Below are 25,710 nucleotides of genomic sequence, written 5' to 3' on the forward strand. Positions count from 1 at the left end.
GTTCCTGTCTGCTGTGATGTTTTGTTTGTGACACGATGGTGAAGCAGTAGAGAAAACTGCGAGGTCTGAAAGTCAACCAAGCAAGCAGGAAAATGCAGATAAAGACGCTCAAATGCTCTGGGGCTTCCTGTTTGGTTTGTGCAGCTGTGAAACTCTAATCTGTAGTCTGGAATATCAAATAATGTTTTAAAGGTTCAGCTTCCGTTACTGTTACACCAGAGAGACGGGGTTCTTTCGAGCTTTTTGGGGGCCTCCCCTCTGGATTTCCAGCAGTTATGAATGCACCAAATGTCAATCTCATATTCCACATGCATACGAGTGAGAACTAATTCTACTTTAAATTTATTGAGCATAGCTGCATTGTTGACATCAAAATCATTAAAATCAAGTGATATAATACTAGTTCTGCCAATGTTTGTATGTAAGCAGTTGATGACCCTCGAAACGATCCTAAACAAGGCCACTGGTCATCACAACAACTTCAAATTTTATTGTTTTTCAGGTCATTTTTTGGCCTTTCTTTTAGTGCACAGTGAAGAGAGAGACAGGAAATATGGGGAAAGACATGCAGTAAATGGCCACTAGTCAGACTCGAGCCCATGACTGCTGCATTTGGAGGCAATAGCTTCTGTTCAACCTGTTGAGCTACAGGCCCAACAACTTCAGATTTAACAGATCTACTGAACAGTTGATGACAATAGACTGTATAATAAAGATTTATCTTTATTACATAGTTTATGAAACAGATACACGGACTGCAAGCATGACAAAACTGGACATGCAAACTGGAAAAAGCATCCATCCATCCATCATCTATACACTGCTTAATCCTCCTTGGAGCCCCCTGGGGGGCTGGAGTCTATACCAGCTGACTTAAGGTGAAGGTAGGAGCAGGGGCGGATCCAGATGAAATTTAGTGGGGGGCCACAGGGGGGTACAACAGATATTTTAGGGGGGCCACCGAAAAATAGTAAGAAAAAATGAAATCTGCAACCGATCTCTTGCTTTTGCAAAGTCTTTTTCAAGTTGTTTTTTTTTTTTTTTGGCTCTTTAACCCCATAGGAAGGCTGTATATGACCTTTCACTTTTGACTGTTAACATTCAAATTATGATGGACTTGTTTTCCTGTTTATGTGAATTACAGCATCATCAGCTGCAGCATCTGCCTGTTATGTAAAACTAGTAAGCTCAACGACAGCATTCTGAGGGCAATTAAGTGACAAATATTGTGCAAGAACAGCACTATATACAACCCTGTGGATTTCCATTTCTTAGAATGTTTACTGACAATTATCACACCTAAAATAAGAAATAATATTCTGTACTTTTAGCAACTAGTTCTCAGCTGTAAACCACAAACATCATAGGGTTCTATATACTAATCAGTCTAAATCAAAATGAGTACTACCCAATACACAGTGAACAACAACAATCTGTACCCGTGATCTGTGGTAAAATAATCTGAAATGTTCTGTGCAGTAATGTAAATTTTAAAATACAATAAAATACAGTAAGTAGCACTATATACATTTAACAATAAACCTGAGAACAATAATAAACAGTAACAATATTCCATATTCTTAAGTCATTTAACAGTGTACAGCTCAGCAAACATCAGTGTTTTGCGTAGAAATCACAAAAAGCTGCTCTCAGTAATCTTCCACAGTGAGCAGATGTTCTTGTGTTGCAGGTCCATGGTCCAGACGTGACCATCGAACAGGCCGGGGGGGGGGGGGGGGGGGGGGGGTCTGGCACCGTCTACTTCCTAGAGCACCTCCTCTTTTTACATTCTTCATATGGGATGGAAATAAAGTAACGTTGGTTTAGCACGTCCATCAAAGGCCTGTAGGTGTGAAGCAGGAAGCTCTCCACAATGAGGATGTGAGTCTCCTCCTCCTCTTTGTGGTCGGACTTCAGGACGATCTCTGTGTCCAGGGTGTTATTAAAGCTATGAGACTTCTCAAACTTCACCGGGTTCTCCAGCCACGTGTAGATCGTACTCATCATGGTGTCCATGTCCAGAGCAGTGATGACATCGTGCTGCTTAAAGCCATCTTCACCAACTTTAATCTAATCTTGGGGCTTGAAGTCATTCTGATGGACCGGGCAGCAGTTGGGCAGGTTCTTGATCAGGCGGTTGGTGAGGATTGTTTTTCCTCCATCGATTACATCGATGCCGATGATGTACTTCATGTTCTCGGATTGGTCAAAGCTCGGAAAAAGAGTCAAAAACGTCAACAAAAACCGGGCTGGGAGTGATCGGATGTGGAAGAAAGCTGAAAAAGAGAAGGCTGCAGCAGGAAACGTCAACTACTTGAGTCCTCCATGGCACTTGAGTTTAGTGAGTAAGGTAAGAGCAGAAAGGGAGCTGCCACTCGGACGCGGTTTTTCCACCCAGAGAGGACCTCTTTCTGTTGTCACTGCCCTAGTTGAGGTTTTAGGTGGAATATTCCTTTTAACCAGCCCCTCAGGTCTCTTTGAGGATTTTGGATGGAATACTCGGTTAAACCAACATTTTAGGTGCGTGTCCAGGGATGTTTGGTGGAATTTTCCTTTAAGGTGGATGTGTGAGGACCTTGTAGGTGGAATGCTTACTGAAACCAACCTTTTAGGTCAACATTCATAGATTTAAGGTGAAATATTCCTTTAAACCAACCTAAATTTCATGTTTAGATCATTATCAAGTGAGAAATCTCAATCCACACTCCTTATAATGACGTTTGAGATTTCTGCTGCTGTTATTTGTTTTGTCCAGAATAAATGACAGAAATCCACCACTGTAATTTTATTTCAGGACTCGGTTATTAAATGTCAAAACAATCCATGTGACTCTAAAAACTCAACAGCTTAACAAACTCTAAGATTAAACTCTCCACAAGGATCCAAAATAAGTTGGACTTCTACATGAGAGCTTTAATTATTCTTCATCTACCTCCTGAAAAGTTTGGTCAATGAAAAATCAAAAACAAATATTTTCTGCTCACATGTTGTGTTGTTGTAAACTTATTCTTTCAAATAAATAGCCTCCTAGCGCTCTGGAAACCAGAGGGTTGTCCTGTTTTTGTCGCTCCTCGGCGAACCTAGAAAGTGGGGTCGTAATGTTGTTTTTTGAGCAACACACCATACTATGACGTTTTTACAGTGATGTTTCTACTATGGAACCAGTTTGACATGTTCAGGTGTTCTTTGTGTGAAAACTCAGAGATTTCAGGCATCAGAAGGTGGTTTTCAACTTTCTTTGTTAACTTTCTGCTTCAACTTTAAACTAAATTTACTTCACTAAGGGTGCTTTCACACCTGTTAGTCCGTTAGAGTGGTTCGTTTGGACCCAAAAGTTGTTACAATGTTGCTATTTTCAACTGGTTCAGTTCGCATTCACACCAGTGTTTTCGCAGTTGAACCAACTACGATGAATGTTATATCTCCCCCCAGTCGTTTGGCGACGCTGTTCAGAAAAATAAGGTGTTAGTCAGAAAGACAGTTGATAATGTGCGAATTGTTGCAGCTTGTGAGCCGTAAAAGGTTTTAATCTTTGGGGCCGTGTGTCAGAAAACATTTAGAAACCAACATCAACAAAAACACTCAACTAAGATTTGAACATCATTAAAGGGAAATTTTTCATGATGTTTGAAATTTATTTCCAACATAAATGTGTGATATTCATCCTCTGGAGCTTCTCTTTACATCGTCTTCCACCTGGACTGGTTTGGTCGGGAGCATGTGCAACAGACATTTGAAAAACTGCACTTCAACATCAATGAATGACACTGAAGTTTAATCTCTACATAAATGAGACTGAGTCTGGATGTGCTGGTCTGTCATTGACGCTTAAGTTTCAGGAAAGTTCAAACAAAAGAGGACAGTTTATGAGCTTATTTTGAACAAACATCTCAGACTTTCTGAGCTTCAGCACCTCTAGCAAGATATTTTAACAACAAGCAACTCAAGAGATCCAGAAGTTGGAGAGAGTTAGCTTTAGCTGAACATGTGGGATGCTAACCTAGCAAACATTTCAGACTTTTTTCTATGAATTCTGAGAAATAATTTCCTATTTAAAGGGGAACTTCGGTTTTTTTTTTCAACCTGGGGTCTGTTTTCATGTCATTTCATACATGTGAGTGATGGAGAAATGAATTTTCAACATAGCTCCAGTATTTAGCCAGGCAGGCAGCTTCGCAGCTCAGCTAGCAGCTCAGCTAGCGAAAAGTATGGGGCAACTTGCACCCCCGCGTCAAAGTCCGCCCTAACGTGCTTTTCTTTCCCACACTGACCGGCTCGGATAGTCTCAACGAGTGTCCCACAACATACTAGAGATGAGAAGTGAACGAAAACCTCCACATTACTTGGCGATCGCTATTTGTTGTGGTCTGTATCCAAATCTCGGGACGCGAGAAAGCAAATCTCGGGACGCGAGAAAGCAAATCTCGTTCCGAAATCGCGCAAGCTATCGGGCGACTTCGGAACAGCTGTTTCCCCCACCAGTGTTTTGGCGCGAGCTATCGCACAATTTTGGAACAAGATTTGCTTTCTAGCGTCAAGTTGCCCCATACTTTTCGCTAGCTGAGCTGCTAGCTGAGCTGCTAAGCTGCCTGCCTGGCTAAATACTGGAGCTATGTAGAAAACTCATTTCTCCATCACTCACATGTATGAAATGACATATGAAAACAGACCTCAGGTTGAAAAAAAACGAAGTTCCCCTTTAATGACAGAGCTACACATCTGAACTCAGTCTCATTAAAACAGACTCTAATTCAGTGTCATCCATCCATATTAAAGTGCAGTTACCCAGTTTACAGATGTTAAGTTAAAGGAGTTTTATTCGTGACATATAACCAATCAAATCACTCCAGAAGTACCTAGGTTTTCTCCGGGTAGTCCGGCTTCCTCCCACAGTCCAAAAAACATACGGATGATTAAGCGGTGTATAGATAATGGATGGATGTTTTTGGACTATGGAAAGAAGCCGGACAAAATCCACGAGTGCACAGGGAGAACTTACAAACTCCATGCAGAAAGATCCCATCAAGGCCGAGACATGAACCAGGGATCTTCTTGCTGCAAGGCAAAAGTGCTAACCACTAATCCAATGTGCAGCCTTTCAAAATGATGAAAAGAAAGTTCTAGTTCTGCCAGTATTTGCTCCTAAGCAGCCAAACAGTCCATGAATATGCCAAAAAGACCCACTGCTCATGAAAACAACTTCAGACTTGACAAACACAGAAGTTCCATCGAGTAAGTAGATGGACAGTGCGAAAACAGTCATTGACCCAAGCGGGGATGGAACCCACGGCCTTGGAGCTGAATTAGCATCGCAACTGGCTGCTGCTCTGAATCTCCACGCAGATCGTAGCTATGTTTGGAGGGCAGAGGGCCGATTATTATAGACCATGACAGTCTTAAAGCCCAAAATTACCAGAAATGTCCTTTTATATTGGAGCTGGAGGAAATAAAAAGAGTTTGTGCAGTGGGACCCCTCGGCAGTCACGGGGCGCTGCACATGTCCAAGTATAGCAAACAGCAGCTCTGCAGAGAGACGGCAACACAGAGGCTAAAACAATAACTTAAGTTTTATTAAAGCTCCGTCTGACAAAACATTAAACACAATGACAAACAAAATAAACAAGTTGTTGAAAATGTTTGGGCTGTGAAACATTTTCAACTCAAAGTCTAAACAGTTTACTTTGTTTTGGGACATCTCACTACATGGTTAAAGTAAATCTACATGAGTCCAGTATCACAAAATCCTAACTCTAAACAATTCATAAAAATACATCTCATTAATTATTTCTCTCATCATTCAAGTCTTCCAAAACAAACAAAAACCCCACTAAATCCATCTTTAAGGGAATGCAATTATTGAAATGTTTACATTATCGTCTTTAATGCTAACTAATCTTCAAATAAACAGCTAGATTTAAATGATCTATTTTCACCTAAGCAGCTAAGTGACACTTAGAAAGGCTACTCACAACAAATCTGAGCACAGAATAGTGAGAACTTTGCTCATTCTGACTTTTTTGATATAAGTCACTATGGTATGTTGTGATGAGAAATGAGTCAATGCAGGCTTTCTGGCAGTAGCTTTCTAATTATGTTTGCAATATTACAGGAAACATTGTGCGCCGACACTTGTAACACATACAGATGTGCCTCAGAGCTGGACGTTTATTACAGTCTCAGAGAAGAAAATCGTAAAAAAGAGGGAATTTTTTGCCTTAATTATTCCCCGCAAGCACAATAAAATGTTTTATTACATCCTCCTAAATTCTTCCTTTAATTGAAATGAAAACTGAACAGTCATAATGTGAGCTTTAGCTTGAGCATAAAATACATTTGATGACTGTAATAAACCTGTATTAACCCCACTCATTTTATCATTATGCAGGAAATGCACAAAAAACAAAAACAAAAGCTTATATAGTGATCAGAAAAATATCATTATTCTACAGTAGATTTGTAATATATAAATAAGTGGCCCAGACGCTGCTGGTCTGAAAGGCAGGAGGTTTCATACGAAGGCTCAAGACCTGAGATTGAACGAAAAGAAGAAAACAGAGAGCAAAGAAGAAGTCCAACAGTCGAGGTAATTCCACAGAGGCTGGTTCGAACTTTAGAAAAATACAGATTGCAGTAAATGGGGAGATCCCAGCGAGACGATGGAGATGATCAAAAGGCATTGTGCTGACTTCCTGTCACCTGTGCAGTACTTCAGTCAGTCCTGTCAGACGTACTGCTGAGGCTTCTGTGGGACAGCAGCAGCTGAAGCCAGAGTCTTTGCTGCCTCTTTGGCCTTCTCCGATGCATCCTTCACTGTGTCCCTGAGCAGCCGCTGGGGCGTCTCTCCTGAAGCACCAGAACGTCCAGAGAAAGAAACAGAAGAGAGTGAGGACAACGCTTCCTAAATATAACACACAGACACAGAACACATAACACTGCTAGCGCGGTGGAGTTCTGTGATGTTTGTCTGTTAGCAACATTACTCAAAAACAGACCAACGGATTTGGATGAAATTTTCAGGGAAGGTCAGAAATAATACACGGACCATCTGATTAGATTTAGGCAGTGATGCGGCTTATAGTCTGGATCCACGGATTTGTTAAATTGAGAGACAGCAGCACAGTGTCACTGTAGCTATGACTACAACTGAACACTACAGCAGCTGCTCGCTGACAATTCCGTGATTGTGATCATACGACAAATCCACCGCTGTGGACCACAAATTGTTTAAAGATTTCATCCATCGGAATAGGGCTGGGAGCTATGACGATAGATATCGTCTGGATGATAGAAAATATCTATCGTTTTATGTGAACATCCTATCGTTTATATCGCAGTGTCACAAAACACGCTTTACAGCAGTATTTTACGTCACCGATGTGCCTTACAGCAAGCCCAGGCACGCAGCCAGTGTTGCCAACTTAGCGACTTTCTCGCTAAATCTAGCGACTTTCCAAAGCGTCCTAGCGACTTTTTTGTCAAAAGCGACTAGCCACAAATCTAGCGACTTTTTCTGCCGTTTTGGAGACACTGACAGGAAAACTTGGATCATTCTGCAGTTACTGTTTTCAACAAGCAGCAGGTGCTGCTGTGAGCTTCTCCCCCTCCCAGAGCACAGGCTGTCAGTCCAGTAACCCCACAGCAGTCCCAGTGTCTGATTAGGGGAGACCCACATCACTCCGCAGCCAGACGGCAGATGAATCGCGCATGCGCAAAGTCACTACAGATCCCATCCAGACTTACGGAGTGGGATATAAATGAAAATGTTTCTTCACTGCCATACTAAAATAAACCACAGCATTTAGCCTCTAGTACAAAAACATATTTTGGGTGTTTTATATTCACTCTTTGGTCTCTTCCACGTTATTCCTCTCTCCTACAACGTTGATTACAATTACATGCAAACTGGGAAATATGCAAATTAGGAGATCCCATCATTTAGCGACTTCTAGCGACTTTTAGGACAGCCAACAGCTACTTTCCTTACTGAGGAGTTGGCAACACTGCATGCGGCTAAGACATAAACAGCTATGGAGGAAGACGGTGGACTCGACTCAGAAGAACAATCTAAACAACAAGATGACGAACAACCAGCTCAAACCAACTAGCTTGTACCTAAAAGAGGGGGAACTTCTGTCATATGGCGGTGGTTTGGATTTAAAAAGACCGACAAGGATCAGACTACCGTACTTTGTAAGGTATGCCACTGCCCGGTCCCATTCATTTGTTGAATTTACCAAAAATATCGTGATGTATATCGTATCGGGATATAAAATAAGCTATATCGGGATATAAAATTTTGGTCATATCGCCCAGCCCTACGTCGGAAATCATACAACGACTGAGCAGACTTAGCAGAGTACTGCGCTCTCTGAGTGCTTTTCGAGTTGTTATATAGGACAGTGTGGGATGCTCGCTAAACACTTTTCTTCTTAGTTTAAACATTTATAAGAACAAGAATTCTGCTGCGTAGTTTTTAGTCTGCAACAAGAGCAAGCAGTTGTTTTTGTATCTTTCCTCTTTCCGGACATTAATTTATTCATTAATGCTGCTGGCACTGAGTGAAAGTTGAAAACGTAAAAAGACATTCAGCCGGTCAAGCTGTGGTTCAACAAGTTTGTTTTTGTTTTTTGGTCCCCAGTTGCACTGTGATGAAAGAATAACTGCATGGCCTGACCTGACCTGACAAGCATCTGTCTGACAATGTTGAATGGTCTAATTCCTTATTGATTTCACTAGGTTCAGAAGATGACAGCTTTATTACGCTTTAATGTGCGTGAACACACAGTGAGCTGCTCTCTGTGCTGCAGCAGGCTTTTCTTTCATCTGCCAGTGTTCAGTTCAGAGTTGTGCTGTGCTGTGCTGAAAGTGACTGATCCATTGAAGCTGCAATCGTAACTGTTCTATGACACGGACTTGGGCATGCTGGAGGGAAAGGCGACGAAACCCAAACGATGATAGACGTTGCAGAAAAGGAGAAACTGCTTTTGAGAAGTCAGTAAAAGGGAGCCTCCGCCCTCGTTGGCCTGCTGGTATGAACTGCCTCACACTGGATTGAGCACTACAGGCTGCAGTCTATTTGTGTCCGCCCTAACTGTGAACCCTCGACCTCATGTGAGAACAACGACTAGTGTCACAATACAGCCGAGTGATTTCCCTAAAATCTGAGAGGGACGGACAGCAGGGAAGAGATGAGGTGTTTTTGTCATATTTACATATTCTATTCTAGTTGCAAATATTCCCTGAATGTTTTTCCTGGGTTGAAGGGAGAAACCTCTTTCTGTGTCTGGAGGCTGACTATGACTGAAGGGAGTGGATCTTGGGGATTCGTAGGTGTCGAAAACAGAATGAATTGCGTGTTACCTGCTTTTACACTTTCTAAATCCTAAAGTTTTTTTTAAACAACTAGTGGAAAATTGCCCGTCATTGTATGAGCAGCGTAAAAAGGTTTTGATGTCTGGATCAAAAAGCTATCAGTACACTTTGTCAAAGTTCACAAGAGTAATTTATAAAACAGCTTTTGGAGAAGGGAAGTCCAGATTCAGCCCACGTGGATCTGATGGTCGAATGTTTTTTGCTGATGCCAGACTGCTCTGAGTTTATGATGAAGTATTAACGTTGGAGAGTTCAAAGTTTGAGGCTGTTAAAACGTAAACTTATTTTTTTTTATGCAATCAGGATGCAAATGTAAAGAGATCAACAGAAAACTTATTCAAGCAGTAGATGCGAATCATTCAGCAGAATAATGATCCAAAGCACATCAGGCGCAAGAATAATTTGCCAAGAAGGAAGTCAGAGTCTTCGATTGGCCCTGGTGAAATCCCTTAGAGCACCTAAAGGATGCAATGAAGCTCAAAAATACTTGAGTGTCACTGAACTGAAAGCTTTGCTGCCAGAAACTATCAGAAAATGTTCACTGGTTGATTTTATTACCGGACAGTCTAACTAAGCACAAAAATATTGTAAAAGTGATCTACAGTAAGGCTAATACAATACAATATTTTACTAATTTATGACTCAACAAACTCCTTTTATGGAATATTTTAGTTGGCAAATGTGTGTGTTTGCTCTGTCTTTCGATCACACAAATCTTTGCTAAATGTGAAAGGAAACTGGAATTAACTACTTCTATGAAAGCACATTAAAAAAAGAAATCCAATCTGACCTCAGGTACACTCACAATGTCAGAAATTACTCAGCAGAGTCTGTGCCTGGTCGGTTTCCAACATTGCACGAATGCCAGAAAATCAATATGGTCTAGCCAGAGGTGGAGACATTTTTGCACTGTGATATCTCAGATTATCTGTCAGACACCACTGGTTTATTCTGATACACTTGGCCAATGCATTAGTCTGACAGATACTAGATACAGTCAGTAAAACATCTAATAAACTCAGAACCTCAACAATTGAAATGCAACATTATTAAATTACTGAGTTTAAGCTGGCATTTGCTTAAATTAAAGCTGCAGTAGGGAAGATTTTGTCTCCCCCTTCTGGCAGTAAGAGTAACTACACAGTGTTGGCGCATGCTTGTGATGTACGTTCTCGGTGTTTGCCCTCGCCGTCCCTGTTTTGTTGGAGGTTTTTCCACTGTACCCCTTGATTCTGCAGCCTACTCTGTTCCTGCTGAAAGATCTCCTCTTCAGCTTTGGCGAACCAACAAATGCTGGTTGACATGAGATAAGACAACTGTCAGAGAAAGTGATGTACACTACCGCTCAAAAGTTTGGGGTCAACCGGACAACTCATACTTTCATGCATGTCCTAATGTAATTGCACAAGGGTTTTCTAATCATCAATTAGCCTTTCAATACCACTAGCTAACAAAATGTAGCATTAGAACTAGGGATGTAACGATTACCGGTTAAAATGATAAAACGCGGTAAAATGTCTGACGGTTAGTACTACCGTTTCAAATTTTAATTATCGTTAAACCGTGTTTGATTGCCACAATCCGGAAAATCTCAGGAATAGGCCTACTACTGTTGTGAGAAGTGCAGCTGCAGGCAGCCGATCGGATACATGCGCCCCGCGCGCATGCGCACTGCACAGTAAACAACTCGTAAATATGGCGGAGGGCAGTAATACCGGCAGTGGAGAGGGTCAACTGGTGAAGCACCTAACTTATGAGATGGAGTTACAGGAGTGTTTGCTGATCGTCCAAAAAAGTTGCCTAAATTGAGCTGCTGTCTAACTGCTGCCTGTGGTGCTCGTGTTAATGAACTCTGGCTGTCTGGTTTAGCTAGCTATCTGAGGCTTATGCTAAGCTAAATTGGTAGACTTAACACATGCCGAGTGTCTGTCAGCAGACCAGCAAAGCTCTGTTGCATACTTCCAACAACACACAAACTATACTGATTACGAATATCGTCAGTGCACTGCTCAAAGCATAAATAACATATTGGAAGTGACATACTGTATTTCCTGGACTGATAAAAATCACTGAGACACTTGTGGACATTTGTTGCAGTTGACCAGTTGTTTCCAGGAACAAGTCATTCTTTCATGTAGATCAGGTAAGAGGATTATTTTGACATCAAGACTGAATGTGACTTGCTTGGATGTTTTGGATTTTGCTGAATCAATCAATAAATAGCGATTTGAAATGAGGCATTTTCTGGATCTTAAATGTTTAAATCCCATAACCTGGAGTTAACTTTATCTGGTCTTCAAATTCCTAATTCAGTGAGTATGCGTCAGTGGTGAAAATGGCTTCATCAAAGTAGACTGAACTTTGCTTTTGAGAAAACCTAAACATTAAATGTTCTTTGATGTGAGGAACATGCACCTAACGCTCCTCCATGTGGTATTGAATTTTAAACATCTGCCACCTGCTATTGATCAAGACAGTTCAGTTGTAATGATTTTGTCAATAGTCCACAGTTGTGGATCAATCACTCATTATAAAGCCAGTGTCAGCGGTGACATTGCTAAAGCTTAGAGAGTATGCTAAGATGTTTGAATCCTCTTTGAAAGATTACACTGCAGTACAATTACAGCTCTGGAAAACTCAAGGGAATTTATTTACTAGTTCTGCATTAGCCATTACTCAAGGCTTTTCTAGCAGCTGATGATAGCAGCAATGCTAATTATCTGACAGTTTATCCACAAGATAAGTCAGACAAAAGATGTGCAGCTACGTGTTAAAAATAACATACCATGTCATATTTCTGATTGATGAATTAAATTGAGAAATAATCAGCGACTTTCTCATACCTATCCCCTGACTTGTGATTTTCAATAACCTGTTCACGGAGTCGTTTGGAGTGTTCCTTTTGTCTTTGTTGTGTAGTTACAGCCAGGATTCATTAGTGACTGGGGCTTCCAGATACAGGTGTGTTTATACTATAATCACTAGAGACACATTTGCTTCCTTCAGTTGATCTGCATTTCACTGATTGTGTGACTTCCAGCACCAACTGGCTGCACCTGTTTTGGTTTGGTGAGTCACTTAAACTGGGCTCCAGACTGTGATCAAGATGGCTGCATGACGTTCACAATCTTTTTGTTGGAGTTCACATTCAAATTGACATTACAATAACACACTGCAGATGTCCAAGGACATTACCAAAAAGGTCAAGCATTTAGTGGACTCGACAAACGCCTTTAACCATAGAAGAAGACTTCATGCTCGTAAAGTAAGTTGCACCTGTTCTAAGACTTAATATACATGAACTTTTAATCAGATAAATGGAGCTAAAAGTTTAGACAAGCATCCAAAAAAACGCCTGTTGATGTATTTCCTGTTTTATTGACCCCTTTCCTCATTCGAAAGTTGACTTCAGCACTATTTCTGGTTGGATTTATACAAGATTTGGAAGGTAAGGAATCAACTTTTTGCTTTTTCTGAAGAAATTACTCTTTACACTACTCCTTTACTTAACAAGGAATTTTGCTAAAAATTTGTACTGTTTGAAAGATTATGTATTTGCTGAATTTAATAAAACACGTCAAAAGTGGTTAATATAGTCTCATGTCACATTTTCCTGTGCATTCTCTTTTGCACGTAACCAATCTAAACATTTGTTAGTTTCTTTTCCTCCGCTTAGTAATAAGCTTAAGTCCTGATATCATAAAGTTGTTTTGGTGTCTCTCTAAGTGGCGCATGCAGCTAATGTGTTAACCACAGTGGAAGTAGGTCTTTTATAACTTCATTGGCTCTAACAGTCTGTCCCTGTCTGATGCTTAAATCAAACTGTTTAGGTGAGGTGTGTTACAAAGACGGAGCAGTCTGGAGCTGATTATCTAAAAACAAACTTAACAAAGAGAAGGCGGCTGGTGGATATGAGGAGGTCCGACTCAGACACACCTGATGATCCGACTGCAAGTGCAGCAACATAGAGACTGAACCGGTGGCTAATGCTAATTTGAGGCATTTGAGGAACATCGGTAACGAGCAAGTGAGGTGTTTTGCCTGTGATAAGGTGGAAGGTGCTACCACATAAGAAAGTTGGCCACACCAGTGTTACCAGTGAGGTAAGGTTAGTCTTGGAGCCCTGTTTAAAGTGGGTGAATACTAAAGCACTTATTACCGCCCGGAAAAACTCCGTTTTCCGGAAGGTATTGTTTTCAGCTGCATGGTCTTGCTTGCTTGCTTGCTTGTTTGTTTGTCTGTAACAATTTGGTTTCCGCGCGATAACTCGATAAAATATTGATGTCGCCTCACCATATTTGGTACACAGGTGTACCATAATAAGACACAGGTCAAGTTCGCATTTGGTGACCGTGACCCCATTTTCAAGGTCACAGGGGTCATCTTTGTAAATGTAGTGTCCGATGTCACTGGCTCATGTCCATGACATACAGATGACCTCGCCAGGCGGTCCAAGTTTGGTAAAACTTCTTGTACTTTTTTTATTTTTTTAATCCTTAGATGCATAAGTTGGTCAAAACTGGCCCTGTGAGGTCGTTTTCTTGCAATATCTTTGTAATGAAAAGTTTTTAATTTTCCAGCTATTCCTCAAAAAACACGTTTTGATGTCATTGTATTTATTTTTTTAAGTTACCTTCTACACTTTTAAAGAAATTGTAATATTTGTATTACTACCCAAGCGTTTTATCACTGATAATATCATACAAGAGGAGATGACGTGCACAGACTTGGAGGGAAGAGTGGAAAAATGCCATCAAAATGGAGGCTGACATTCTTCTATTGCTGGTCTGTGTAGTACTCTTCTTTTTCAATTATCAAAATGTTCAAAATGTGTTATAAAGTGAAAAATAAACATATTTCAAACATGCAGTCATTCTTGTGTGGACTAAAATATAATCAAACAATAATATAGATTATTATTCTTCACCAAAACAACATAAGTTGCATAAAAACATTAATTTTTATACGGTCATTTTTAACCCACTTATAGAAGAGCGTAGGGTCCAATCACTTATGCAGCTAAGGGTAAATTAACATTACTTTGTATAAATATAAGTTCACATCGACATGAAAGAATCTTCTCTGTAATTTATTGTCCAAAAAGGTAAATTCAATTCACCCTGATTCAATGTTAAAAGGCGGCAAAGAGGAAACACTTTCTATAGACACTGCATGCAGGTCTAAACCATGAGCACTGTGTCTCACAGTCATCAATCAATTAGCATCAACTTGTGATTGTAGATCAGCTGACAGTAGAGGTACACAGACACAGATGTACTGCACACAATCACAGCTTTTCATCCCACACATGACATTCCAACCTTCCATTCCAACTTGTCCAATCCCATAAGAATAAACTGTATACAAAAGCCAAACAAGCAAATAAACAACATCTCAGAGTGTTTGAAACTCTGTTATACATCACTCATCACTGACTGTACAGCCACACAACGGCAATCTTTAGTAAGTGATGCTACTTTCTCAAGCTATGAGGGTTTGCCTTTGCTTTCTAGTTATTTTTTTCTATGTAAATGAAATGCAAAACTTTTAACCGCTAAAGCCCCTAAACTTGGGGTCAAAAATGCAGATACCGCAGTTTTCAGTAACTGCACAAACAAGATAGGAAATCCAAAAAGAATTTTTGGGAGCATTTTAGTAATAATCAACTTAGTATGAAAGAAAAGTATTTCTGTTAGAGCAATTTTCAAATACAGTTCATCTTGGTAAATTCAGGAACCTTGATTTAAAACAGCACTAAACACCACAGCAACAATCACGACCTGTTGATCAGTTGGATATTGGACATAAATTCTAACAAAATGTTACTGCATTTGGGGGAAAAACTAAAAAATACGACTGGAACTCATTTTCCTCCAGTAAAAGGGGCTTCACAAGGGCTCAAAGCAGTGTGTAGGATTTAGTGGCATCTAGTGCTGAGGTTGCACATTGCAACCAACCCTTTCAAGTGTGTAGGAGAAACCACATCGGCATTACTTCAACGTAAAAAACATGAAAATCTCTCTCGAGCCAGCGTTTCTAGAAACATGAACATGCAGCATAGTGGGCTCCATGGATGATGATCCTCCTCATATGTACAGACCATTCTAATCTAACAAGCATAGAATACTATATTTATTTCCTGACAAAAGATACTCGTAAATCCTACACACTGATCCTGTCATTTATCCTCTTGAGCTCAACTAAACAATACATAATCTACACTACACTTTGTGTCACTGTTACTCAGACACATTAAACAGGGGAGAAAGCCTCTACCTCTACACAATCTGCAGTGCGAGGCTCAACTACTACCAGTCAAAACTTTGGACACACCTTCTCATTTAATGCTTTTCATGTTTTACATTTTAGATTCTTCAAAGTAGACACCCTTTGCTTTGACTGCTGCTTTGAACACTCTTGGCATTCTCTCCATGAGGTAGAACCTGAAATGGTTTTCACTTCACAGGTGTTCCTTGTCAAGGTTAATTAGTGGAATTTCTTGCCTTCTTAATGGGGTTGGCACCATCAGTTGTGTTGTGCAGAAGTCAGGTTGGTACACAGTTGATAGATCTATTTGACAACTGTTAGAATCCATATTATGGCAAGAACCAATCAGCTAAGTAAAGAGAAACCACAGTCCATCATTACTTTAAGAAATGAAGGTCAGTCAGTCTGGAAAATTGCAAAAACTTTGAATGTATCCCCAAGTGCAGTCGTAAAAATGCATCAAGTGCTACGACCAAACTGGCTCACATGAGGACTGCCCCAGGAAAGGAAGACCAAGACTCACCTCTGCTGCTGAGGAGAAGTTCATCCCAGTCACCAGCCTCAGAAATGGAAAGTTAACAGCAGCTCAGATTAGAGCCCAGATAAATGCCACACAGAGTTCTAGTAGCAGACACATCTCTACATCAACTATTCAGAGGAGACTGACCAATCAGACCTTTATGGTCAAACAGCTGCTAAGAAACCACTACTAAGGAAAAGCAACAAGCAGAAGAGATTTGTTTGGGACAAGAAACACAAAGAATGAGCATTAGACCAGTGGAAATCTGTGCTTTGGTCTGATGAGTCCACATTTCAGATCTTTGGTTCCACTCATCGTGTCTTTATACGACACAGAAAAGGTGAATGGATGGTCTCTACATGCATGGTTCCCATCGTGAAGCATGGAGGAGGAGGTGTGATGGTGTGGGGGTGCTTTGCTGGTGACACTGTTGGGGATTTATTCAAAACTGAAGGAACACTGAACCAGCATGGCTACCACAGAATCCTGCAGTGACATGCAATCCCATCTGGTTTGTGTTTAGTTGGACCATCATTTATTTTTCAGCAGGACAATGACCCCAAACACACCTCCAGGCTGTGGAAGGACTATTTGACCAAGAAGGAGAGTGATGGAGTGCTGCATCAGATGACCTGACCTCCACAGTCACCTGACCTAAACCCAATCCAGATGGTTTGGGATGAGATGGACCACAGAGTGAAGGCAAAAGGACCAACAAGTGCTCAGCATCTGTGGGAACTCCTTCAAGACTGTTGGAAAACCATTTCAGGTTCTACCTCATGAAGCTCATGGAGAGAATGCCAAGAGTGTGGAAAGCAGTAATCAAAGCAAAAGTTGTTTTGAAGAATGTAAAATATAAAACATGTTGTGACTTATTTCACACATTTTTTTGTTTACTACATAATTCCATGTGTGTTCATTCAAAGTTATGATCCATTCAGTGAGAATCTCCAATGTAAACAGTCATGAAAATAAAGAAAAAAACATTAATTTAGAAGGTGTGTCCAAACTGTTGACTAGCAGTGTAAATGGCCTGGGATGGCAGATGGATGCACCACTCCTAACATACTTACCACAACGCTCAGCCTGATGCCAATTCCTGCAGTGGCATCAACAAAGGGGCAACAGGACAGAATCACAACAGTGGGAGAATGCCCTTTCAGACAACAGTACGCTGCATCAGCACAACACATAGTTTGTAGCACCACACAATCCTCCCTCATCGGGGCCCACAGCCAAAGTGGGCACCACCTTTTTCACCTATGGCTTCATGTGACTGAAAGTCACCTTATTGATTTTTACAATCACATCTTCCAGCTTTTCAAATGTGAATATTTTTGAGTTTTACTGTAGCACAATAAATATCTTTGTGTTTTGGACAACTGATCAGACACAACAAGAAGTTTGTTGTCAGCTTTGTATTTTTATATCTGTTTAACTATTTCCAAAAATGTATTGCAAAAAAACATACAGCTGCCAGTTGTTGTTTTTTTTTTTTTTGCATTTTTACAGACAGTAAAAGTTCAGAAGTTCTTTCTTATTTATGTGGTCAAGTTTTTGTTTTTGCTCCTCTCTTCTTTTACAGAGGCGTCTTTTTTATACAACCTGCTCTACTAAATTTTGTTTATGCGACACTGGCTTTGAACTGTTCTGGCATTAACCTAAATCCAGAAATTCAAGCTGACTGTCTCTGTAGTTGTCATGGTTTCATATCCCTCTGCAGTCACATGGCATTTCTGAGCAGCAACAAGGACCTCTAGGCTTCATTGGGTGCTTAAATTATCCTGTTCCTTAATCAAACATGCAGGAGTAAACTAAGCTCTAAATGGCAAGGGTGAGCTATTTCAGGGTTTTTTTCTATGCACTTGTCAGGAGTCGTTATGGGAATAAAAATGTTTCGTCACGCATTCAAACTGTAGGAAGGGTTTTGTATATAAATTAAACCATAAATGGGTTAAAGTAAACAGTGTATAACGTGCCACAGTCCTGTGTTTTGAGGAAAGTCGGCTCTGCTTCCTGTGTAGGTTTTCTCCTTTCCAGAAATGGCAACAGTTAAAAATAAACTGTTTTGTTTCCCTCGACTCTTTCTGGTGGCACACACGTGAGTGGTGAAACGTGAAGTGTACATACCCTGTAGGTTGGACAGCGCGTATTCCAGCCCCTTCATGGCCTTCACCTGGTTGCTCTTGAAGCGAGCCAAACCAAACTCCTGGGAAAACACACAACAGGAAATGGCTTTGCATGGGGGAGGCATCTGAAAAACAACACCAGCTAATAGTCTTTTTTTTTTCCTCCCACTCTCTGGGGATTTCACAGCGAGCCTGGCATATTCCACATCCAATAATACCAATTTTCGGCTGACATATTTTTGGCATTGCTTTCACTTTACCCCACAAATCTCCCACTTCTTTATTCTGGCATTTGCACACAGGCTCTCACTTCTCTGTTGTCCACTATGACCTACAATCAAAGGCTCTGAAACCCTCTGTGTCATCCTCTACGGTAAAAATAAATCTATCTGCTTGAACTGAAGAAATACACTTAGAAATGTTCTTATTTGGAAAGAAAAGCAGTATTTTTCAGTGACAATAATACTAAAATAATTAGTAATTTGCATCAAACATGGAGACAATCCATACTGTTTTAGATTAAGCTCTGCAGCGCCCAAGACTGTGCACATGGTCCAGAAGAACTACGCATTACAAATTTATGACAAGTCCTAACTCCTGCAGCAGTCTCTTGAATTAATTTATACACAATTTTTGAGCCCTTGATACTTTGACTCACACTGAAATGCTTTCTTGAAACGTACACTACCATTCAAATGTTTGGGGTCACTTAGAAATGTCCTTATTTTTGAAAGAAAAGCAATTTCTTCTAATGAAGATAACATTAAATGAATCAGAAATACAGTCTAGACCTACTTAATGTGGTAAATGATTATTCTAGTTGGAAACGTCTGATTTTTAATGGGATATCTACATAGGAACATTTCCAGCAACCATCACTCCTGTGTTCTAATGCTACATTGTGTTAGCTAATGGCTAACTGATGATTAGAAAACCCTTGAATAAAAGTGTGAGTTCTCCTGGAAAACAAGACATTGACCGAGTGACCCCAAACGTTTGAACGGTGGTGTATTTCTACAACATAGACAAGATAAAACCAGGGTATGGAGAAATGATTCTGTGTGAATACTATCTGAATGCCATCACAGTCAGGTGTGAATTAATTCAGATCTGATTTATGTAAAGAACACAAGCACTCCCACTGAACAAAATGAGAAAAACACTTCACTATTCACAACGATCTCATGCATGTTGCATTCATGGTAGTCAATCGAAGTACCGCAGCTAGACGTTAAATGTACCTGAATAGGTTTGGAGAAGCCATAAATGCTTGAGGATATCCACGCCTCCCGTTTCAGTTGTGTGGTTGCTGGCTGCTCCGCTGAGTCCTTGAAAACACAACGCTCTTCAACCGACTAATCGGTAGACAGAGAAAATTGCAGACAAAGAAAACTGTCACATTAAACTGAATTTGCACCCACATATAGAATAAAGCACTGAATACAGGCTAACTAGGTATTTTCCAAAGTGTAAGGATCATTAGAAATGTTACAAAATATTTTATGTAGTAGACTCTTGGAGAACTCTGTTACAAATATGTTTACTTTTTGAAAAGGATGTTACAACAGCACAAACGTGAAGAAATGTTACAGTTTGTCTGAGGACTTCATGGTTTCCTCACTGCACTGTAGTAAAAATATTTCAAATGTTTCCAGCCTCTCCCACGCTCATCAGAGCTATTTTCATCAATGCTTACACCAGACAACTTCTTGGATTTCCACCAGTTACTTTAACGGCATTATGTTTTCTATGGCGGTAGATTAAAAACATCATAAATCAAACCAGCTGTGGTATGTCGTCGTACAGCAGTCAGAATGTAAAAATACCGCACCTTAAAGTTGCACAACGTACAAGTCATGTCAGGGTTGAAGATCAGGCTGAGTTACTTTACATTCTTGCCAGCTGCACCTGACTGTACTACGCAGGTAATGTATTCATATCGCAGACAGCATTCAGCAAGGATTTGTACACAGATTTGTTAAACGTCTAGTGGTTTTTAAAGTACAAAATAAGGACCTCAGTGTCAATTGGTTTCTTCATCCCTGATGTTTTGGCAACCGACAGAACTGCTGAGTGTGGCCAGAAATGTACAGCACATGTTACTAGTGGAAAGGTATCGCAATACCCTGCTGTTAAAAATACTACTATACCTGTTATGGCAACGCACACACTTTCGGATGAATGGCAGTGTTTTAAGAGAGGCTACATTTCCTACGAGTTGCTTCGATGTGCAACAACAACACAGTGTGTCTGAGTGAGTCTGTGTGTGTCTGTGTGTAGTGCTCTGCTTCCTCTCCCAGCAAGGACAGTGGGCGTCTCAGACGGTTTTTTTTCTTTCATATGCAAACTGCAGCAGCTTTCAGGGTGACAAAATGGACGGCATGTCTGCAAATTTGAGCACTCTTGTCAACAGCCAACGGATTGTGCTGAAAACGTAGGCACAAAGCCAAATATGAGCCCACAGAAACCACAACGAAACTTAGCAAAGCATCTCGTCGACTAATATCGCACCTTGTCCAGAGAACTCAAAGAGCAACGGGTTCGCAAAAGCCCTCAAATAAAGACAAACGAGTTTCATTTCTTTTGTGACACGCCAACTGTTTTTGCCGTTGGAGCGTGATAAGGCAAATTATGGTAATGATCCTTGTGTAATTTGATTATATATTTAAGGTTACTTACTCAAGTAGGATGATCTTAACCCTTAGATGCACGACTGACTGGACCCTACACTCTTCCAAAAGTGGGTCAAAAATGAGAATCAATGTGTTTTCATGCCATTTTTGTCATTTTGGTTAACAATAATCATTTGTATTATTGTTTGTTTTATAGTTTTGTCCACATAAGAACTTCATTTGAAATCTGTTTATTTTTCACTTTATAACACATTTTGAACAGGGTTTCTGCAGAAATCAGCAAGTCAAATCTAATACTTTTTAATGCCATTTTAATGCTAGACTGTAAAAATTTTAATGCCACGGCCGTGAACTCAACAAATTACACAGGTTTGTTTTTTTTTTTTTGTAAAAGATGGTTTTTATATGAAAACTGTCCCTACATTTCACCATTTATGAATCCGGAAACCACCCCTGACCACCCACAGGCTGTAATCATTCTCTGAATTCAACGTTTTCTAGCCATTTTTGCTGGAATTTGCATTTCCCTATTTCCCAGTTGTCCTCCACCTGGTCCAGCCTGCCAGTCACTTTAAAAACATGCAGTTTTTGGCAATTTGTACCCAGCCGGCCGGAACAATTATTGCAATGCTTCAGCATGTTTACACAGACGCACATATCTGACAAATGACAGTCTATAATTACATATTATTATATTATTAGTATCAAAGATTTTTCTTGAAAACTGCAGGAATAATTTTTAATGCCACTGAGAATCAAATTTAATAATTTTTAATGCCATTTAAGGCCTTAATTTTCACCAAATCAATTTAATGACTATTAATGCTTTTTAATGCCCTGCAGAAACCCTGTTGAGCATTTTGATAACCGAAAAAGAAGAATATTTTACAATACAGCAATAGAAGAATGTCACCATCCATGTTATTGACATTTTTCTACTCTTTTCCTCTATCTGTTGCTGCTCTCCGTTCCTCTGAGTTTGTGCACTACCTCTTGTATGACATAATCAATGATAAAGAGCTTGGGGTAGTAATACAAATATTACAATTTCTTTAAAAGTATAAAAGGTAACTTGAAAATCTAAATGGAATGGTATCAAAAACATGTTTTTTGAGGAATAATTGGAATCTAAAATGATGAACATTTTTAATTGTAAAGATATTGCAAGAAAGCAACCTTACCAGGTCATTTTTGACCCATTTATGCATCTACGGGTTAACTAAGAGACATTGCTGTTCTGATGTGGTGTCATCCCAGTACTGACATTTAGGAAGGTATCGTGCTGAAGCCAACGCTTCGGTATCATGGAAGACTGTAACTGATCGTGATGCCAAACCACAATACTTTCCCATATCACGCTAACTTTAACACAAAGCCTGTGTAAAATTATATTTTTACTTGCACAAACTAGAAACTCAAACACAAAGTATGTTTTAGTCGTGAAAATCTATCTGAAATTTTCCTAGTTTAGATCTAAAACACAAAACCACAAAGACACAGATGAAAGCTGTATTCACACTATCTGAAAAAAAACTCCCACTTGATACCCAAAGCTGCATGTTCATTACAGAATGAAAGCAGCTGACCACAGAGAGGCCTCACCATGAGTGTTGTGTGGTTGAGGTTCCAGGTGTAGGTGGTCAGGCTCCTGTTGACAGGGTCCACGATGGAGTCCTCGATGATGTACACAGAGCGAGACATGCCTCCAGGGAAGAAGCTCTCCGCCCAGCGAGGCAACCGGTTGGTCTTCATCAGGAGGCGCCTGGAGAAGAGCCGATTGTCTGCAGTTACCTCCCGATACACGACGTCCTCCGTGAGAACGTGGGTGCTGGTTGACACACAAACACACAGCTGTGTCAGACAGAAGCTAACCGTTAGGTATGAAGTTTTATAATGTTTGAGCATACTTTCACTTGAGCTTAAACAGCTGTCCATTATTAGTAAAAGAAAATGGACGTAAGTATTTCCTGGGATCTGGCACAGCTTTTAATACACAACCAAACGGCCCTATGTTTGTGAGACCATCCATTATCTACACACTGATTAATCCTCATTAGGGTTGCAGGCGGTTGGACACTCTGGACAGATCACCAGTCCACCACAGGGCTACATACAGAAACCAGCAATCACACTCACATTCATACGTACGGGAAATTTAGAAAAAACAATTAACCTCAGCATGCTTTTGGACTGTGGGAGGAAGCTCGAGAACCCAGAGAACTGACGTCTGCACAGGGAGAACATGCAAACTTTATGCAGAAAGATCCCGGAAAGGCCAGAATGCAAACCAGGGATCTTCTAGCTGCAAAGCGAAAGTGCTAACCACCAAGCCACTGTGCAGCCCCTGATGCTGCTAGCTAAAGAAAAAAAATAACTACCAGACCACTCAGGAAGGCTAAACTTAGTTTTACTTCTCTGGTGCATTTTCTCAGTTCCCTAGATGAACCATGACTGAGGCTCTATTTTGCCGTCAGTCTTCAAAAGCAAAGCAGCGTCCACACAACACCTTTTATAGTAACATTCAAACTGTCTTCTAACTCTACACACTTCTGCAGGCCTCTCAATACAATGTTACAAACACATCACATGTACTATTAATAAAATCCAAACTTTCTCTTTAAAGTTGAGAATTTACGGATTAAATCTTTTTTTTTAAAAACATATCATCATACACACTGATGCTGTATATATTATAATCTTATCATTATTGTGACTTATTGTCCCCAGTGCACAGCGGATATTTGACACGGACACTTGTTAATCACTCTCTGTGCATTATTAATAAGCATCACATGTAACAGGCAGATGCTGACCAGTACATTTTACCATTTTAGTTTAGTGTGTTAGCATGCTAACGTTTTTTTTATTTAGCACAAAACACAGCTGAGAGGGACGGGGATAATAATAGTTGAGCAAGTCAAGGGATTAAGAAATCTTAATTTTTGAAGTTTTGAGTGTCTGTACCAAACTTTACTACAATCCAGCCATCCAGCCAATAGCTGTTACGATATTTCCATAATAGCCAAAAATGTGAGCCAGCAGAACTTAACCAGGTCTAAAGTCAGAAGAGTTCATATTATAGGGAGCTTCACTATTAGTTTCAAATTGCATGGCAATTCATCTGGTAGTTGTCAAAGTACTTCAGTCCAAACCACAACTGTCAACCTCAAGGTGAAAACATTAGAGAATCACAAAAAAGTAGGACCACGAATAGCGGTACAAAAACCACCAAATGTGTTCCAAGAAGCACCTCTCATAAAAACCTGACAATAAAAGCATTTTATTACCTGAATGGGTTTGGATACCTCTGCCAGAAAGCAGAGACAACTTGGTCCCATGCGCTTTTAATGTCTGTGTTATTACAGAAATATTTGACCATTTTTCTCTCGCTGATGCGCCCGATGCCCTGAATCCCGAACCCTTAGGTCCCTTCTTGTGACTACATAAAACAATGAAAAGCTGGGTGCTGACTCCATCCAAAGTCTGGCGTGGTCCTAATGAAGTGAAAAGAATTGATTGTTAAAAAGCATGAAAGCACAGGGTCACATTTGATGATCACATCTGATTTTGCAGTATCATTTCTTTTAGTCCACTGTAGGAAATTCTGCATATTATTTGACAGGATTGCTTCAATATGATTTATGCATCAAAAATATTTTAGTAGATATTTAATTTGCTGGTTAAATCAGAAATATCTCGTATTTTATCCATGGGTAATCTCTCAACTGGTTTTATAGAAACTGTGTGGGTTTTGTTTGTTAATCTTGGGTGTTATACAACAGTGTTTTTCCTTTACAATATGTATTTGTTCTATATTAGCATGTCCACGAACACCTAAGTCCGCAATGAGCCAGCGAAGCGTGCCACTGAAGCTATATCCTGTTTGCCAAATTACAATAATCGGTAAACATCCACAGCGCCATATGTAAACTCAAGTTGCCTTATTATTCGCAAAACACCCTAAATTCATTAATACAAGTCTTATTTTTCCTATTGGGTCAAAAATAAGTTGTTATTTAGGCATTATGTACACATGTCACCTTGAAATACAGCCTATATTGTGCTATAGCTGAGGTTAAAGCTTGTTGTTAGCTTCCTGAATACCGTTACTCCTATAATGTCAGCTCCCTGGGCAGCGAAGTGCTAGCTAATTAGCTTCAAACAGACTTTAAATACTCAAGTAAATCAACATATTTACATGTAACGGTTGTAGTGAGACTAAACAACAGCCGGTGTATTCATCAATTTACAGTTCAGTCGTGACTGTAATGAGCATTTGACAGGTACCTATGTTAATAAAGTTTAGCTAACCTCAACGCCGTGCGGACATTAACCAAAGATTCAAGCACACTCAGCTACAATAGGAAACAAGACAAGCTTACCTGTAGTTACTGCTAATGAAATGTTAAGCTAATAATCATCGGCACACTGTTTGTTTGCTGTACCTTCGGCCCCAACACTTCCAAACATAATTACATGCATAATGCTACATGTGACAGACGTGACGACCACTGATGGTCGGGGCGGAACTGTTTTACAGGAACAGTGCTTCCGGTCATCATTTCAAAGTAAAGCTCTTATTCTTCTTTTAGTTAACTGGTGGTTGACAAACCAGCTTGAAGACGCATCTCCGCCACCTATCGGACTAGAATGTAGAACAGTAGATTGGCAGACAGAAAATGAAAAAGAAAAAAATATATTTGCATGTAAAAATATGTTAATGTTATGTTATTATAATGATACGGAAGTTAAACTAAAAAAAAAAAGCACCTACCCTAAAAAAAACAAA

The 25,710-nt window shown here is 40.0% G+C and overlaps 1 protein-coding gene across 2 annotated transcripts; it reads right to left on the minus strand.

Annotated features, from left to right (window-relative positions):
- Nucleotides 1–5,549: 5,549 nt before the first annotated feature.
- Nucleotides 5,550–25,472, minus strand: LOC110950889 (PRELI domain-containing protein 1, mitochondrial-like). 2 transcript variants are annotated; one of them, XM_022193725.2, is made up of 6 exons: nucleotides 25,304–25,472; nucleotides 24,209–24,415; nucleotides 22,524–22,749; nucleotides 19,530–19,643; nucleotides 18,290–18,368; nucleotides 5,550–6,843 (listed from the first exon to the last, which is right to left on the minus strand). In XM_022193725.2, the coding sequence occupies exons 2-6, from the start codon at nucleotides 24,298–24,300 to the stop codon at nucleotides 6,722–6,724; spliced, it is 633 nt and encodes a 210-aa protein (XP_022049417.1). In that variant the 5' UTR covers nucleotides 24,301–24,415; nucleotides 25,304–25,472; the 3' UTR covers nucleotides 5,550–6,721. The 2 variants fall into 2 exon arrangements, with proteins under 2 accessions (XP_022049417.1, XP_022049416.1); XM_022193724.2 differs by lacking the exons at nucleotides 24,209–24,415; nucleotides 25,304–25,472 and having other exon boundaries at nucleotides 22,524–24,186.
- Between the last annotated feature and the right edge of the window lie 238 nt (nucleotides 25,473–25,710).

Source organism: Acanthochromis polyacanthus, chromosome 3, assembly GCF_021347895.1.
Source record: "Acanthochromis polyacanthus isolate Apoly-LR-REF ecotype Palm Island chromosome 3, KAUST_Apoly_ChrSc, whole genome shotgun sequence".
NCBI lineage: Eukaryota > Metazoa > Chordata > Actinopteri > Pomacentridae > Acanthochromis > Acanthochromis polyacanthus.